An 18,451-nucleotide genomic window follows, 5' to 3' on the forward strand; every position below is an offset into this window, starting at 1 on the left:
AATATATATTAAATTATATATGTATTTATATATATTAAATTAATATATACTTCTTAGTTTTGTTTTATGCATTTAAAACATTATTCTAAGAAGGGGTTAATGGGTCTTACAAGATGGTTAAGGGCTCCATGGTACAAAGCAGATATGGGACCCCTTCAGTAGGAGGGTACCCCAGGGATGCATACCCTCCTGTTCCTCCTTCCAGAAATGACCACACACTCCACAAACTCTGTAGGTGGATTCCTGGGCTCACAGCCCAGCTCTGCCACTTAATATCACTGAATCTGTGGACTGGACAAATCTTTAACCTTGGTACTTTAGTTTCCTCATTTGAACTTATTTTATAGGATTATTTCAAGAATAACCAAGTTAATATGTTTAAAATGTTTGGTCCCATACCTGTCAAGTTGTGTGTTACGTTTTATCCTTCTGATTACTGTTTATCATATTCTTTCCTACCAAGCTAGAGCATAGCTCCAGAATCCTTCTAAATATATTGTGTTTATTGATAAGAGGTGACTCAAGAGATGGAACTTATTTTTGAGTATTGAAATTAATTCTGTTGACAGGCCTGGCTATACTTCTCCATGATTCTCAGTGACACGACTCTATGAAAACATATTTTTATCATTTTCAACCACTGTCCATACTCATCAACTGTTGTTTACATCTTTAACATGAACTTTTCGCTTGTTAATAATCAGACCATAAACCAGAGAGTTCAGGGACAATGGTCACAGGTGACTGGGGCCAGGCATTTCTACAGAGTAGACAAGAGGCACACCAGTAGAACGAGTGCCACATTGTGATCACATCCAGAAAATTCAGGGTTGGGAATTTGCAGCGGGCAGAGTAGAACAGCCACTAGTTTGGTGGTTGTTAGTCCACAGTTCAATCCTGCTCTGGCATTGAGTAGTGGGTAAAGCCGAGGAAGTCTGTTTAGTAATCTACAGCTCAGTTTTTCTTTCTGTGGAATATAATATGCTATAGCAAACTCCATGGGGCTGCCGTGATGTGTATTGGAGCTGACTTGAGCAGATATAAGAAGAGTACGTGACATATTTAGGGATATTCAACAAATGCTAGTTTCCTTTCCTACTCCTCACTTTCAAAGTGTGGGACATCATTCCAACACCACAAGAGTCCTCTCAAGGTTTCTTACCCAAATGGTGACAGCAAATGACTTACTACCACCAAAGAGAATCTGATCCTTCAACATTCACTGTTAGACTCAAAAATGCAATGGGCAGATCAAAAGCCAGGGGGTCACCACAAAGAAACTGCTCTCTCTCTTTTGACTGGTCTATGCCACTGAAGATGACCTCATCAAGTAGCGATTGTCAGATCACCTGGTTCTGTCCGATGGACACCTTGTTTTACTTCTGGTATTTCAACTGCAGGTGGGCATGGGTGCCTAATTAACTGGACATGATAGCGAACCATTCGTGACACTGATGGAGCCTCTCCATCATCTCGGGAGGGAAAGCTAACAACTGGGTCTTTTCCAGGAGTGAAAGGTTTGAGAAGAAAGCTGACTTTGTGATTCTTTTTAGATGTCAGCCTTCTATCCATCCAGTAGCAACTGGGTACTGAAGTGTGTAATTCAATTCCCTTTAATTTTCATCCCTTAATGACAGGCATATATAAATGATTTGTCCTTATAATTGACTGCGCTGCTGAAGAGCTCATAGTGAATCCCTAACTCAAGGCAATAAAAGGAACTGAAATGAAAAGGCAAAGGCCAGGTCTCTTGCCATCTTCTACCCTCACTTCCCTATTCTTTAGCCAGGGGTCTGCCAACATTCTGCAAAGGAACAGATACTCAATATCTTTGGCTTTGCAGGCCATATGGTTTCTGTTGAGACTATTCATCTCTGCCATTATAGTGTGAAAACAGCCACAGACAATGCATAAACAAATGAGGATGGCTGTGTTCCAATAAAGCTTTATTTACAAGACAAATGGTGGGTCAGACTGGGGTGCAAGATGTTGTTTGCCTACCTAGACTTTGGACTAGTGAGTCTCCCAGAGGGATCTCAAGAGCAGCAGCAGCAACATCACTAGAAGACTTTAGAAATGTGTATTTCTGAGCGTAGATGTATAGAATCAGAAACCCTGAAGATGAGATCCAACACGCTAGGTGATTCTGATGCATGAGAACCACTGCTTTAGCCTAGGGGACCATATGTCTCATCCAAATAGAATTCTCTCTTACCCACTTTACAGCTAGAATTCATTTCAAAAACTGTTCATGCTGAATGCTAATTTTCATGTCTGCAACTGCACTCGTGTTTATATATTTGTTCAATATAAATTATCCATGGAGAATTCCTCTGAGAAAATTAGTTTGCCCATACTTCATTGCATAGATCATTTGTTCATTTGTTGACTGATTAAAACAATAATCCTGTAAAGCAGATAACCTTTCAGTACTAAATTCTACAAAGGTGTGCATCTTATCGCCACACAAATTTGGATCAAATTATACATTGTTTGGTGTCCAGTCAGAAGATTTTCTTCCAACAGGACTGGAGTGTTTGATAACACTTTCATAAAATGCAAAATTAAAATAGCAGAGATAGACCGTGTATTATACATAAACTGCTAAGCAAGTGTCTTAGTAAATCTGTTAGTTTTGCGGAAAAGGAAATACAGTGCTCAAAATGCAAAGTTTATAAAGCATGAAATGCCTTAAAGATGTAAATAAGAGCACGTCAGAGTCCTGTTTCATTATCATTGGGTTACTACAAACCTTAAACACAGACAGTGACTATAATTATCAAGATAATGTCACTTCATTTAAAATTACTGGACATAATTTTACATAATTTATCATTTAAGTATATTATTCTATAAAACAATCTTATGAAATATGGGATATTCAGAAGGGACAGAGCAACGCTTACTTAAGCTTTTAGGGATTGCAAATGATGAAGGTAGGACTTGAACTCAGATTCATTTTAATTAAAAGAAGAGCAATGGGAGCATTGTATATTACATGTACATCAAAGACTAGCTATATTTATGCAAATATTCTCAGAGAGATTTTTTTCAATGGTCAGTTCTTCATCTAATATTTGTAATCCCTTCCACTGTATTGCACTGTTCAAGCTCAGATGAGAACTACATTTCCCAGGCTCACTTCATTCAGGAAGGGTCGTGTGACTACTCTTGTCCAATGGCACGTGAGTGGAAATTGTGTGTGACAAGGAGGGTGAGAGAGCAAAGAAATAAAGCAGACCTGAGAACTGTTTCTAAGAAATAACATTGGAAGTGGTCACTAGTGGGAAAAAAATGTATATTGGAGGCTTCTGAGTGTTTGAGGGAACTCTGCTCAGAGGTTAAAAAAACTAGCTGTTTGCACTTAAATCAACTCTTGGGCTCCCAAATTAGTATGAATAAGATGTATGCTGTAAATGCTACAGAGCCACAAGGAGGGCACATTGCCTGCCACTCCCTTCAGATGATGCCATGGAGGATGAAGGACAAGGACAAAGTGCCAGAAGGCAGAAGCAGGGCCATGGGGAGAGAGGGACCAGAAACCTGCACAGTCCCTAGGTAGTAGTCCTGACAATGCCCACTGAGCAGGACTTTATATTGTTAGAAAATGGCGTGACTGCTGTTTTTTCTTCTTCTTTCCTCCTCTGAAAGAGAGTGTTTAAACTAATGCTACACCTATATATTTAGTATGTGAGCTTGGGTGAGGCACAGATCATGCCTGTAATGGTTTCAGGAGGCCAGACTATAAGAGGAGTCGCATTTAGACCTGTTAAAGAAACTATGCACAATCTGGAGACCCTCAACTTCAGGCGGTCTCTTTGGGTGACAGGAAGTGTATTTTGTGTATATGAGGATATAATGGGTGACTAGAGATAAGTATTGAAGGAGACACAACTAGCTGCCTTCCAGAGCTCCCGTCTTATTTTGGCTTGGAGCAAGGGATATAACTGGGAAGAGCCTGCCTTACTAGGGATTCTGTTTTCCAACTGTCTTACAACAGGGTAGGACCATTCACTAAGACAATGTGAGTAGAAGTGAGATGAGCCATTTCTGGACCAAGCTGGCTAAGAAATCAGTGGGCCTTCTTCCCTGTCTGCCCTTGGTGTGGATGCCCCCAGCAGCCATACTAGCAGAGCCACAGTATGGAAGGATGGAGACTTCTGAATCTCCACCTGGAGGAGAGCCCCCTGCTGTTCAGGTACACACAGATTAGTTGGGCTGTGGGTGAGAAGTAGAATGCTATCATATTAAGTACACAAATCCAGCAGCTGGAGCTATAGAGGAGTACAAGATCAAATTACCGCCCCTCAACACTTGGCAGATGCTCAGTGGAAAGTCTTTAGGGAAGACTGTCTGTCACTATAGATTACAGTGCCTAGTGGATTCCTTCCATAGGCACTATAATCTATTTCTGGTTTCAGCCAGACTAGCTGAGTACTGATGCCTGCACTGGGCCAATTTGCACACACAACCTTCACAATTACTTTTATTGACTGGTGGGAGTCCCTCAGCCCACACGAGGGATGGCAGAGCATCCCATGAATTTAGTGATGTATGGGACAGGTCCCCTCCCTGCTTCCTTTCCTCTATCATTTATTCACTCAATATGTATTGGTGGCCACTACGTGTCATACACTCTACTAGGGTGCGTGGATGTGGATGACGTTATTACAGTTTTACACAGTAGCCTCATTATTTAGATCTGGAGATGGTTTTCTCTAGCAGTGTTCCAGAAAGAGCTATTTCTCTCTTCAGCAGTTGCCTGGATTAAGCTGGGGACCTTCTGAATCTTGTAACCCATCTTGTTTCCTTCTTTACATTGTCTGTTAGAAGGCTTTAAACCAATTTGCACCCCACTGCTGGCATATTTATAGGTCCTTATGGCCTACTCTCAGCATCTTCATGTCCCTTAAGGTCTCCTCTGAAGTCTCCTACCCGCATATTCCCTGCCTCCTGACTTCTTTCACGTTTGTATTACATTTTATCTCTCCCTGCTGTGTTTGGTGCATCCATCTAAGTCACCTTTACTCGTTTTCAGAAATATTTATAAATGAAAAGGGAAAGGAGCAGAAATCATTCCCAGCACTATTTAGAGGTTCTTAATAAAGTGGGTTGTATCTGGACAACATAAATGGAGTTGCCTATGTGAATGACAGCCAAGATGTCAGGAAGACGAGCATCGGGGCACCAGGGATTATTAATGTCCAGTGACTCGCTATTCATTTTTGAAGCTCTATGTTGATTTGATCTCAGCTCTTCAGAGACATCTGTTGGTTCCACATTTGTGTTAAATTCAAATCAGAGTCCAAGTTTTGGAGTAGACTCTGAGCAACCCTTGAATTTATTCTATTTTGTACAGTGTATACCTCCTTGCCTCATATTTGGGGACAGTTATTAGATGATCCATTAATGAACACTTGTTCATATTCCAACATTAGCTTAGAACTCAAGAAAGCAATTTGGCCCCAACTTGCCTTTCTAAATGGTTTTTTCTATTATTCTCTGAAAGAAAGTGAAAGTGAAGTCCCTTAGTCGTGTCTGACTCTTTGCAACCCCATGGACTGTAATCTCTCAGGCTCCTCCGACCATGGGATTTTCCAGGCAAGAATGCTGGAGTGGGTGGCCATTTCCTTCTCCAGGGGATTGTCCCGACCCAAGGATTGAACCTGGGTCTCCTGCACTGCAGGCAGATGTTTTAAGATCTGAGCCACCAGGGAAGCCCCCATTATTCTCTGAAGCACTAACCAAACTAACTGGTGTCCTTGGAATATGCCTTGTGATTTCCATCTCCCTGTCGTTGTTTCTCCTATTACCTAGATCTGGTTTAAGAAAAATGTGCTGTGCTTAATCGTTCAGTCATGTCTGACTCTTTGTGACCCCATGGACTGTAGCCCTCCAGGTTCTTCTTTCCATGGGGATTCTCCAGGCAAAAATACCACAGTGGGTTGCCATGCCCTCCTCCAGGGGATCTTCCCAACCCAGGGATTGAACCCAGGTCTCCCACATTGCAGGTGGATTCTTTATCATCTGAGCCATGGGGGAAGCCCATGAATACTTGAGTGGGTAGCCTATCTCTTCTCCAGGGGATCATCCCAACCCAGGAATTGAACTGGGGTCTCCTTCATTGTAGGCAGATTCTTTACCAGCTTCCATTTATTGAGCACCTATCTGCCAGGAATTTGTAAATCACTTTGTTCATTAACTCATGTGATCCTTGCTGATCCTATCAGAGACATGCTATTAATTTTTCCCATTTTTACAGATGAGGAAACTAAGGACAGATCGGTAAGAGTTAAATTTCCTTCGTATCTGTACATTTTATCTTTACCTTGCTGTGTTGGATATATCCATATAAAGCCACCTTTAATGTTTCATGGGATGCTTGCAAATAAAAAATATAAAGAGCAAAATAAGTATTTCTAGAAAGAGCTGGAATTCCAACTCACACTGCTTTCCTCCTCAGCCCATGCTCTGGGCTGTGACACCTTTGGTTTTCAAATCTGCTTACATTTTAGTGTCCTTGTGGAGCTTTCCAAGAATACAAATACTCAGGTCCCACCCTATCTTAATGAAATAAAAATACTTAAGGATGTGGTCAAGATGTTGGTGTTTTTAAGAACCTCTCTGATGACTGTAATGTGCAGCTGGGTGATTTCACAGTACCCTTTGATCCTCCTAGTGTGAAGTATCTCCTCTTTCCATGGTTAAGACATCGTCACCCCAGTCTTTCTCACTTTTTATTTCTAAGTGGAATCAACTCTCCTCTTGCCATCGTGATCTTGATGCATTACCACAAGTTTTCCTGAAGAACCTTGGACTCTTGTCCTAGACCTTTTGAATATGCACAAGTCAGGGCTTTCCAGTCTGCCAGCTAATTAGATGCTCAGGTTTCCTTTGGGATGCATGTCCTCTTGCATAATCTTCACTCTGAGTTTTTTTTTTTTTTTTGCCAGCAAATTTGATGCACCTTTGCTGAGTAAGCATTGACTTAAATATCAGAATTGACTTGCATCTTTTCTGGCATTTCTTGGGTTTAATCTTTCTATTGCTTAGAAAGATAAGTTTAAGTACAATGAATAGGAGCTATGGTAGAAGCAATGTTTTTGATTCCTTTACTAGGTAGTGAAAAACCCTCAGGAAATTGAATTATGTCATTTATCAGCACAAAATTCTTTAGCACCAGACTCCACCACTTTTGGACAGAGTTCCAATGCCTCATCTTGGTTACCAGGATGCTGCATGAGTTCACCCTAGGGAATCTCTGGTCTCACCTCTTCCAGACCTAATTCATGGTCTTCTCTCTCCAGGCACACTAAGCATCTTTCACTTCTCTGGATCCACAAGGCCCATTGTTGACTCCACACTTGTACATATACTGTTCCTCTGCCTTGAACATACTACTGTATCATCTTACCTGCTTAGTCAGGTCTCAGTTTGGATGTTAATTCTGCAGGGACACCATCCAGAGCCCTTCCCTACCATGGGTTAATACCCTCACCTTGGCTCTCAGACTGCCCTGGGCTAATCCTTCTCATATAGTCTTGAAATCACCCATTTACTGTCATCTCCCCTAGATCTCATAATCATTAGGTTACTCTGTCTCTGATGCTCAGTATCAATGGTGTTTGTTGAATGAATCTTCGGTATGTGGGCATTTTCCTGGGCCATTTTCTCTATCATTTTTGACTTACAAGGTAGTATTAGACATTTTTCTCTTGAATGCTACAGATTCTGCAGGATGATATTGTCAAAAATGACAGGCTTTAGACAAATGGTATTAACTCTTAAAGACATACCAAAAATCAGTCAGTCAGCAGGCTGCAAGATCATGTGTAACATTTACCCATCTGAATAATGAGTGCACTGAAAAACTCCGCCTTTGATCAAAAGTTCTATGTAAATTTTCTCTTTACATATATTTTGTCTCCACCTGGAACACTAGGAATAATCAGTGATGGAACATACCTCTACTTGAGGTCTTCCTTTTAATTTGCATTAAAATGGAATAAAAATTCTCAGCATACAAACACAAGAAGAAGGATAAGTAAAGTCAAGCTCCTTAATGTCCATTAATTCAGCAATTTGAAGTGCAGGATAATATGAGGCTCTATGGATGAATCTTTTAACAGGGATAATCATCACAGTACCCATCTCGTGCTGTTGTAAAGTTCTAACATGAAAATGCTGGAAAAGTTCTCAGCAGGGTACCTGACACATGGTGCTCCCCAACTTCCAGTTCCTGCAGTCATTATTATCCTTTATCTATAAGGGCTCTTAGTACAGTGGAGAATTTTTATAGTGTGCTTGTGGCTTTATTATACTGCTTTTCAACTCTATGTGCTTGAGGATTTTGAAGGGAGCAGGACTCAGTAATGTAAGAAACAATTTTCTCATTATTTCCCTCTTCACAAAATAGACATATAATCTGAATCCATCTGAATTTTTACACACTACCTCAGATTTCAGGAATGGGTTTGTCAGGCATCCATTGGGTATATGTGTTAGGGAAGTTTTCTTTTCCTTTTTTGATACATAGATCAGGGCATTATAAATTCGTAATGAAATGAACTAGAGTCAAAGAACATATAGGTTAATCTGGAAGAAAATAAACTAACATGAGCCTGTAGTTAGCTGCCATGTTTAAATATACCTCAAATTATCAGCCCTTTACCCTGACGCCCTGTCTGATATAATGAACCAGCTGCTGCTGCTAAGTTTCTTCAGTCATGTCTGACTCTATGCGACCCCATAGACGGCAGCCCACCAGGCTCCCCCGTCCCTGGGATTCACCAGGCAAGAACACTGGAGTGGGTTGCCATTTCCTTCTCCAATGCATAAAAGTGAAAAGTGAAAGTGAAGTCGCTCAGTCGTGTCCAACTCTTCACGACCCCATGGACTACAGTCTACCAGGTTCCTCCGCCCATGGGATTTTCCAGGCAAGAGTAATGGAATGGGTTGCCATTGCCTTCTCCCATAACGAACCTAGTAGTTACAATATTTTCTAAAGTCAGACAGTAGAATTGAAAAGCAGTGACTTGCAATTTCTATCAGAAAGTTTTGCTTGCTTGATTTGGAGGTGGTTGTGAGTATTCTTTGCAGCAGTGTGACTGGCTCAGCATAGCGAGACTGAGACATTCAGGTGACAGCAACCATGTGGATAACAGTGTGTGTGGAAGATGGGGATATCAAAAAGGCAATTTGATTTGCTTAGATTTGGCATTGTCTCAAGTGTCAGTAGGGAGTTTTTAAAATCTGTTGTCAGGCACTACATAGGCAGATTTCTGTCTAAGTAGAGGACTCTCAGTGCTGTTTCCTCACTCACCAAGTTCCAAGTTGACTTATCATTCAATTTCCCCCAGCAGATTCCTGCACCGCTGCCTTCTCTAAACATTTGATGAGCACATCTCAGTTTCAAGAACTATACTCAGAACTGGAGACGCTCAGCTCAATTACAACACTATTGTCTGACCCCTGCCTATGTTTTCAGCCTCTTCTGGCATATGATCTCATTATTGTTTGAGAAAACCACAATGATTTCCTCAAGTTGTTGATCAAAATCCAAGGCTTTTGCCCAGCTGTTCTCTTTACCCAAGAAGCTTAAGTCACAACTCAGACCTCTTGTTACTTCTTCCCAGAAGTCTCAGTTTCCCAGCCTCCTTGAGATTCTTTGTTATTACATCCTCTCTGAATTCCTTTGCTCCAGAACATGCAGTTTCTACTTCAACAATCTGATGTATGATTAGAGTAAGATGTGTCTTCCCGGCTGGACTGTAGTTTCCATGAGAGTGAGGGACTAACGCTGTTCATCATTATGTGAACATGTGTTTGGCATAATTCCTGGCACATAGTCAATGCTCTGAAAAGAACTACTGAGTGAACAGATGACTGTCTTTAGACATAAGTCAATAGAAAATTATACTACATTATGGTAAATTCTGACAAATATTATCCAGGATATGCCAGGGACACAAAAAAGGGTATCTGTTCGATTTGGGTGCATAGGTTTGAGGAAAGGCCTCGGGAGCTGGTGCTGTAACTTGGTTGATGAACTTGGAGTGGGATGGGGTAGAGGGAGAAGAGCTTAGGGCACAATTTTGTCAGAGGGATTAATCAGGGTCAAGAGAAAAGTTTATACTATATTAAAATTAGGAGATGATGAGAAAATGATGGATTTGAAAGGTATGTGATGGGAATGATGAGTGTGTATGTTAAAGATGCCTTCAGGAAGCTGTCATTCCCAAGGAAGGGAATACATGAAGTGGGAGGTACTCTGAACCTTTCCTACCTAGGTTTTCAGTGCTGGCTCCTACTCATCATTTCTAGCAGTTCTTCATTTGGGGTCTCAGATCTCCTGCTGCCATGCTTAGAAGAAACGATTTAACTTCTCTAAGGCATTTGGTTCTTCCTCTATAAAATGGGTTAATAATAGTACCTGTCTTATAAGGCTGCTGTTATGAGAAATACATAAAGTAAAACACAGGTCTAGCACCTATTAAGAGCTCAATAATTATAAGCTAGTACAATGATCAGTTTTAAATTATTACTATAACTCGTGTCCCATATAGGTGATAAGAGCATTGCCAGCTGATATGGACTTAACCTCCCTTGTTTACAGGTAAGAGAATGAAGCAGATATCCAGAAAGAGCCCAGGAGGAAAGGTGACCATCATCTGTGAACACTATGATGAGCCCATATGGACTCACCTCAGTTTTAGCTGCCTTGAGGCCTCCTTCATGCACTCTCTGCTCTCGGTACTCTATGCTAATCCCAGTATATTGTCACAATAACTTCCCTTTTCACTTGAGCCACTACTGAGAGGATTGTGAAGAACGGGTACCCAGCATAGAGCAACACTGCTATGTAAGCACCAAAGGGGAACATGAATGATCATTTCTGAGTCGCACTAGCATGCCATTCTATATCTGAAGGAATGTGACCTTCCCTTGAATGAGTGAGCACCCAACCATTATATCAGCCTAAGTAATACTGCTGACCTTGAATTTGAGTCCATTGAATTTTAAGGCTTCCCAGGTGACTCAGTGGTAAAGAATCCACCTGCCAATGGAGGAGTCACAGGAGATGTGCATTCAATCCCTGAGTCAGAGAAGATCCTCTGGAGAAGGAATGGCAATGCAGTCTAGTGTTCTTGCCAGGATAATCCCATGAACAAAGAAGCCTGGTGGGCTATAGTCCATGAGGTCGCAAAGAGTCAGACACAATTGAGTGACTGAGCATGCATACCACTTAATTTTACCCTTAAATCTTTTAAATGAAGCAATAATGAGAATACTAAATACCATTGGGGCTTATAAGTAAAACTGGTGGCTTGGGGAAGGTGAGAATGTCCTACCAGTATCCTAGTTCAGTTGGAGATTTTGACTCCAACTGGTCTTGTGTGCTTGGTGTGTGGAACTTCATTTCTATGTCCACCACACCAGTTAAGGACCCTGATTCCTTTTTTTCACTTCCTGGGAGCATACCTACGCAGAGTGGAAGACTAGACAGGCAGGTGGTGATGACTCCTGTTGGACTATTTGTGTGCAATAGCTAGCTTCTATTCATGGGTGGTCTTCACTGGAAGGAAACCAAAAGGATATGAAGAGTGTGTTGGCCTACTATGTATAGTAGTTTTTTTTGCTGGCAACTGGAGAGATGGGTCCATAGGTGGTGACCCATGTCCCTGGCAGGAGTGGCATGTCTGTCTGTGCTCCAGTTTTCCTATTCATGTGGTCCTTCTTTTCTCCCTCCCTGGGCTCATGGCATCCATATCAGTTTGAGGGCAAACAATTCTCATCTTTCAATTTTCTACCAGAGTTTCTGAATGACTTTTGAACTTAATAAAGATCATTTGGGCATCTCTTCTCTGGTTGGTGTGTAATTCACATCTTGTTGTTTAAGCTGGGAGCAGGCCCTCAAAACTTCAAAAAGCTTGATAGAATACAGTACTGATTTTTCAAAATACTATTCATCTGCATAAATTTCTACATGGGCCTCAGAAGGGGACAGAGTTTTACCACTTTCCTAGATGAAGTTACCACAATCTTCCACTTAGAAAGGGACCAGCATCCTCAGTGGCTTCCAGTGCTGTTAGAGAAGGACAGGGCTATAGATTTTCCTAGAAGTGTGAAATAATTCACCAGCCTCACTCATTATTCATATGGACAGCACATTAATAACACAGGACCCTGAAATCTTACCTTATCTAGGCTGGAGCCAAGCTAGAGGGATGAGGACCTGACTCCATAGATTTAGAACAACATTTTTTCCCCCTTTCTAAAAAAAAAAAAAAAATTGATTAAAGGTGCTCTCATATCAGACAAGAACAGGTCTTTGAGAACACCTGAGCTCATTGTAGATAAACGGAAAGCAATGACTTTGGAGCTATGTTAGGGAAATTTTCTTATTGATGATTTTGGAATTCTGTGTAACCAAGTATATTCCAGCAAGATAACTGACAACGATTTGGGATATGTTGCATCATAATTACACACACACACACGCACATGCACCAACTTACACACTCTGACAAATGTTCGTGCAGAGAGTTTTGTGTCTCTCAAGTGGCTACATAGATGGGCTTTACAATAGGATTTACTATATCTAGGTGCAAGTGTGGCAAATAGAAAGGGAAAAAGTGGAAGCTCGGACAGGTTTTATTTTTTTGGGCTCTAAATGCACTGAGGACAGTGACTGTAGACACGGAATTAAAAGACACTTGCTCCTTGGAAGGAAAGCTATGACAAGCTTAGTGTATTAAAAAGCAGAGATATCACTTTGCCAACCAAAGTCTGTACAGTCAAAGCTACAGTTTTTCCAGTAGTCATCTACGGATGTGACAGTTGGACTTAAAGAAGGTTGAGGGCCAAAGAACCGATACTCTTGAATTGTGGTGCTTGAGAAGAATCTTGAGAGTTCCTTGGACAGCAAGGAGATTAAACCAGTCAGTCTTAAAGGAAATCAACCTCGACTGTTCATTGGAAGGAGTGATCCTGAAGCTCCAATATTTTGGCACCTGATGGGAAGAGCTGACTCATGGAAAAGACCCTGATGCTGGGAAAGATTGAAGGCAAAAAGAGACAACGTTGGCAGAGGATGAGATGGTTGGATTGCATCACCAACTCAGTGCACAATGTTTTGAGCAAACTCGGGGAGACAGTGAGGGACAAGGAGGACTGTGTGTTGCAGTCCATGGAGTCACAAAGAACTGGACATGACTTAGCAACTGAACAAAAACAAGAAATATGCACTAATATACTTTCTTATTTAGTTTTCTCTCTGGAAAGGACATCAAAATCCTGAGATTTCTTAGGTGATATCTAGATTCATGAACCCAGTCCTGTTGAGGAAATGTGGTGAATTATATGTCTAAGAACTGTGGCTAAATAAAGTTAAGGCAAGGAGTTATAATGCCTGCGATTTGTATTATGTTCCCCAAACATCCAGTCTCATTAGAAACTTTCCTATTTATCTTACTTCTTTTCGGTGAACCAAACAAAGGAAAGTGGCTAACTAGTTGAGTTTGGAAGCTGTTTATCATTGAGTATAATTTATATGTAATTTTTCTCTCTTCCCTTAATACTGCATATTACTAAACCTTTCATCTCTGCATATAAACTCTGCAGAGTTTAATTTACATTTCTTCTCTTGAGTGAGTTTAAGCATTTTTTCCATGTTTACTAGCTATTCTTTTACAGAAAAAGTGAAGTATTTAAGATATTTTTTATGTTAAAAATAAAAAGGTTAAGACCATTTTCATAATAATGTGACATCATTTTGATTTATTGAGTTTCATGTGTATATCCATAAGCGTACATGTGCACAGATATTATCTGTAAGAATGCACAGAAATCTGGTAATGATGATTCCCTCTGGCAATTAAGATGTGAGAGGATTAGTGGAAAAAGGGAGGAGGAGGACTATTCTTATTTTGATCCTTTCTTTGCTGTTTTTGGATACATGTATTTCCATTTATGATGCTTCCCTGGTGGCTCAGTGGTAAAGAATCTGTGTGCCAATGCAGGAGATGTGGGTTCAATCCCTGACTTGGCAAGATCCCCTGGAGAAGGAAATGGCAATCCACTCTAGTATTCTTGCCTGGGAAATCTCGTGGACAGAGGATCTTGGTGGGCTATAGTCCATGGGGTTCAACAGAGTTGGACACAACAACTAAACAACAGCACTTGAATTTACACGAGGTTAGTACTTTTATATGAAAGAGCAAATTTCTTCCAACAAGTGATATGCTTATTAGCTTTAGAATACTAGGAAAATGGCTCTGTGAGCCAGGAACCATACATTCCACTGTATTCAGGGATCAGGTAAACAATATCAATGTGTCAGAGCCTGGTGTGTAAGAGGGAGTGGTGAATCCTGCGGGAACTGGAGTGTCCCATCAAAGAGCAGCAAAGCCAATTTTCCCACTGCTCAGCCAAGGACCCAAGAACAGGTCTGACAGTAGTTTCTGCCAGTGGGCTCTCGGAGTTGGAACCTATGGCTTTAAACCAAAAAATGAAGAGTGACACCCACACTTGGAGGTATGGGACTATCTGAAAACTGAATACCCGTCTCTTTATCCTGACAAGGAGCAAATGGAGAAACAGCACTTTTATTAAGTGAGTGAAAGTGAAGCCGCTCAGTCGTGCCCGACTCTTTGCGACCCTGTGGACTGTAACCCACCAGGCTCCTCTGTCCATGGGATTCTCCAGGCAAGACTACTGGAGTGGGTTGCCATTTCCTTCTCCAGGGGATCTTCCCAACCCAGGGATCGAAGCCAGGTCTCCCGCATTGCTGGCAGACGCTTTAACCTCCGAGCCACTGGGGAAGCACTTTTATTAGATGGTCTAAAAACTCTGTCAGCTCTTGTAGACTCTTCTTCTCATTGCTCTGACTAATGCAGACTTGAATTCCTTACCTACCTGGGCAGGAATAGGTGCCAAGGAGGGGAGCAAAACAAAATTCACACAATTCAGAAACTATGCTTGGAAATGCAACGGTTACACTAATCATGCTATAAAAGACCTTCTTCTGACAAGAACCATAGACTCTCCTTTCAGCAACAGCTCATGAAGAAACCAGCTGAACGCAGACTTCTGTCTATTAAACAAGCCAAAGTCTGCTTTGAAAGAGCGAGAAAAACTTTAAACAGAGATTGTAATGAAGGGACCATAGACAGCTACTGTGTCTTAGTCCACCATAGCAATTCATTATTTGTTATGTGTGGATGTTGAGTAACAAATGGCAGAAACAAAATAGGTTATCTTGTCTGTCCCCTAAAATATTTAATATGTGTGAATAAAAATAAGGGCTTAAGCTTTTTCATAGTACATTTCCCTGGAAGTTCGCTAGATGCTTTCCAAACCTAAGTTGAGCCTGACATATCACTGAAATGTGATAAACCACATTACTGCCAAGACCTGTTGTGCACTGCTTGGTCTTTGGAAAAGCCAGTCTTTGGCAAAACACTGAGTTATGGGCAAAGGAATTATCGGCTGGTCTTGGAATACCTAAAGCACTCTCCTGGAAACAAAAACAAAAACACAGTCTAAACAGTCTAACACCAACATGGCCCCAAGTCCATTTCATGGAACATTGGGTCTGCAGGATATAAACAAGTGTTACACAGGAGAGGGTTCTATGGTCAAATATGTTTAGGGAATACTGGCCTAAAGTTCTACAGGTTCCTGGTCTGCAGAGCTTCTCACAGCCTTTAATATGCTATCATGTTTTAGAAGGCTAAGAAGGGGCTATAATATGCAGTATTTCTCATACACATTTCATACTATTCTACAGAAAATTGTTGCTGAATTTCAAATTTACTTCAGTTCTCTGATCTATCTATTCATGATGGGAATATAATGGCATGTGGTCAAGAAAATTTTCTTATGTATTTTCCAAAGGAGCAATCTTCAGAAGCAAGTTTTAGAGACATCCTGGTCCTGGAATCTCAAATAATACAATTTGAAAAAAAATAAAGTTTCAGTCTACCAAATAACACTTTATTTTGTGAAAATTAGTTATATGCTGTGAGATAATACAAATAAGTTGTTTGGAAAAATGAATGAAGTAATTTCATGGACAGATGTTTTAACATTCCTTCTAGGCATCCATTGTCTTCTGTCTCTTTTATCCCTTCTTCCTTGGTTCCTCTTTCCAGGCCCCTCTGTTCTTTGTACATCCCTCCAGTTCACTGACTGTGGGCCTCCTTTCCTGTAATTCTGTTTTTTTTTTTCCCTGGGTTTGAGTTTTTGTGTATCTTTCCTTTTGTGTCTTCTGCTCTTACCTTGGAAACTTGGTTGTGATAAGCCGGGAACAAAATGTAGTGATATATTTTGGAAGTTTCTCTTTAAGAAAACAGCCAGCAGTATGACGCCTTTTTCATTGTATTAACTGTACACTAATGGTCAAAAGCAAAATAATCTGAGGTTTCTGTATCTGAGAAAGTTAGAAAGTTTTATGATGTGAGGTGGTCTCTTCTTGCTGCTATCTCTGGTTGGTAATCCCAGTGTAAGCTTATCATGGAGATTTTTCTTACTTATATTGACACTAAAACTTCACAGTGAATGAAAAGTCCTCACTAAGCAGTAGTTACAATGATTTTTTTCCACGTATTTGTCTAAGTTAGAAACATAAATTACATGAAAATAAAATACAAAATAGAGACAACTGCATGACAATTTTCCCATCAAGCAGTCACTTTATTCCGGACCCCCTCCCCAAACAATGACACTTCAATCATTCTACAAAACTGAAGCCATTATTTACTCAAATGCTTCTAATTGCTCAATGACAATGACCTTAGGAAGGGTAATCAATCAACCATTTCGAAGACACAGAAAGTGAAGGGGAAAGTATTGCCCCAAGTACTGAATGTTTCTGTAAGTATCCATCATAGTTGCACTGTCTGTCTCTTCTCCCTCAAATATTTTGGCATTCTGCAAGAAAGCCTTTGGAATAGAACATGAGTGTGTTAGATTGTGGTTTGCCTATGCTTGCTAAATGGGGCCCTTGGAGTCAGATAGCCCAGGCAGACCTTCTGGCTCTGCCACTATGGCTATAAGATTTTGAGCAAGTCACTCAATTTCTGAGCCTCAATTTCCTGGTGAGTAAAACTGAAATAATCGAAGGTTACACCTTATGGGGCTGGGGTTAGAACTGAATAAACAGATTCTAAGGACTTGGAAAAGTGGAACATGGTAAGCCTTCAAGAAAATGTCAGCCACTCTTTTCATTATTATTATTATCATTATTCTTACTATTTATAGTCATTTATTTTTAAGACTTTGATACTCTTTTTATGCCACTATAGATCAATTAGAATAATAAAATACAACTTCACAGGCCTCCTAGAAATTAGGTGTTTTTGTTGTTTTCCATCATCTGCTTGGAAAAATTCTTCTCTTAAATAAATAATTATGCTTCTTCCATCATCTTCTTATTTATTGTATTCTAAATTTAGTCTCTGGAAAATAATTGGAGATTATGGAAAGACTACATTTTTAGTTGATCTCAACCAAAGATCTTGAGCAAGGGGCCACTCCATTTATATTGAGTTATAGAATAATTAATAAAAACACAACATGATGTGAATTCTAATGTAACAAACTCTATTCTCTCAGAATAGTGCTAGGCACACATCCAATTGTATAATGCTTTCTAAAATATCTGCAAAAGACTATGCCAAAATTTAGGTTGTTGAGTGTGTATTTTTGGTATTTTGGTATTATTAGGCAACAGAATATCACTTTTAAACTAAAAGTCCACTCCTTAAATATCTCTCCAAATATCATGTATTATACTTTTCAATGAGTTGCTAAGATTATACTGCTAAATGTAGGCCCTGTTTAAAACAATCTGGTCTCAGATTGTGAATCTTCAAACAATCCAATATAAGCATTTTGAAAAATCAAGCTGTGCCTCTGTTTTTGGAAACACTGCAAAAAAGGCAACTGACCTGCAATTTCAGAGGAAAGCAAATAACAGCAATTGGAACACTTACCCTGGGAAATGCACTATGTAGAACAAAATATGTTTAGGGCAAATGTGGTATCTGGATTGCCAACTGTTGTCATGGACAGAAACTCATTTCTATCCATTTTTAGGATGAGAAGGGAAATGCATGAAACATCATAAATATGCCAAAGTGGAAGATAGTAAGATAAATGGTGGTACATCCTACCCTGAAATTTGTGTAGCTATTAACAATAATGTTTTTTAAAGAGTATGTATTAAGTTGGAAAATGTTCATCATATTGAGTTGGCCAAAATGTTCATTTTCTTATGGAAAAACCCAAACTACTATTTTGGCCAACCCGATATATTAACAGAAACAAGCTGTCTATCAAATAGTACTATAAGATTTTAGTTTAATAAAATATCTGCTTTGTGAGTTTCTTTCAATGGATTCAACCTCAAAGAAGGTATACTTATTTTCTTACAAAGCAATAATATTAT

General features: G+C 40.1%; 1 protein-coding gene across 6 annotated transcripts in view; it reads right to left on the reverse strand.

The window, feature by feature from the left end:
- The window catches only part of TAFA1 (TAFA chemokine like family member 1), a 601,276-nt gene that overhangs the window by 187,382 nt on the left and 395,443 nt on the right, over nt 1–18,451 (reverse strand). The window contains exon 4 of one of the 6 annotated variants that reach the window (XM_086366910.1): nt 16,079–17,459. The exons of the other annotated variants lie outside the window; for them this stretch is intronic. Coding sequence (XP_086223036.1) covers nt 17,437–17,459 — 23 coding nt within the window. The 3' untranslated portion in view covers nt 16,079–17,436. Of the gene's footprint in view, nt 1–16,078; nt 17,460–18,451 lie in introns of those variants that run through there. 6 annotated transcript variants of the gene reach the window in all.

Source organism: Bos grunniens, chromosome 22 (genome assembly GCF_055505025.1).
Source record: "Bos grunniens cultivar Pamir isolate PY7600 chromosome 22, Bosgru_T2T1.0, whole genome shotgun sequence".
NCBI classification, from domain to species: domain Eukaryota; kingdom Metazoa; phylum Chordata; class Mammalia; order Artiodactyla; family Bovidae; genus Bos; species Bos grunniens.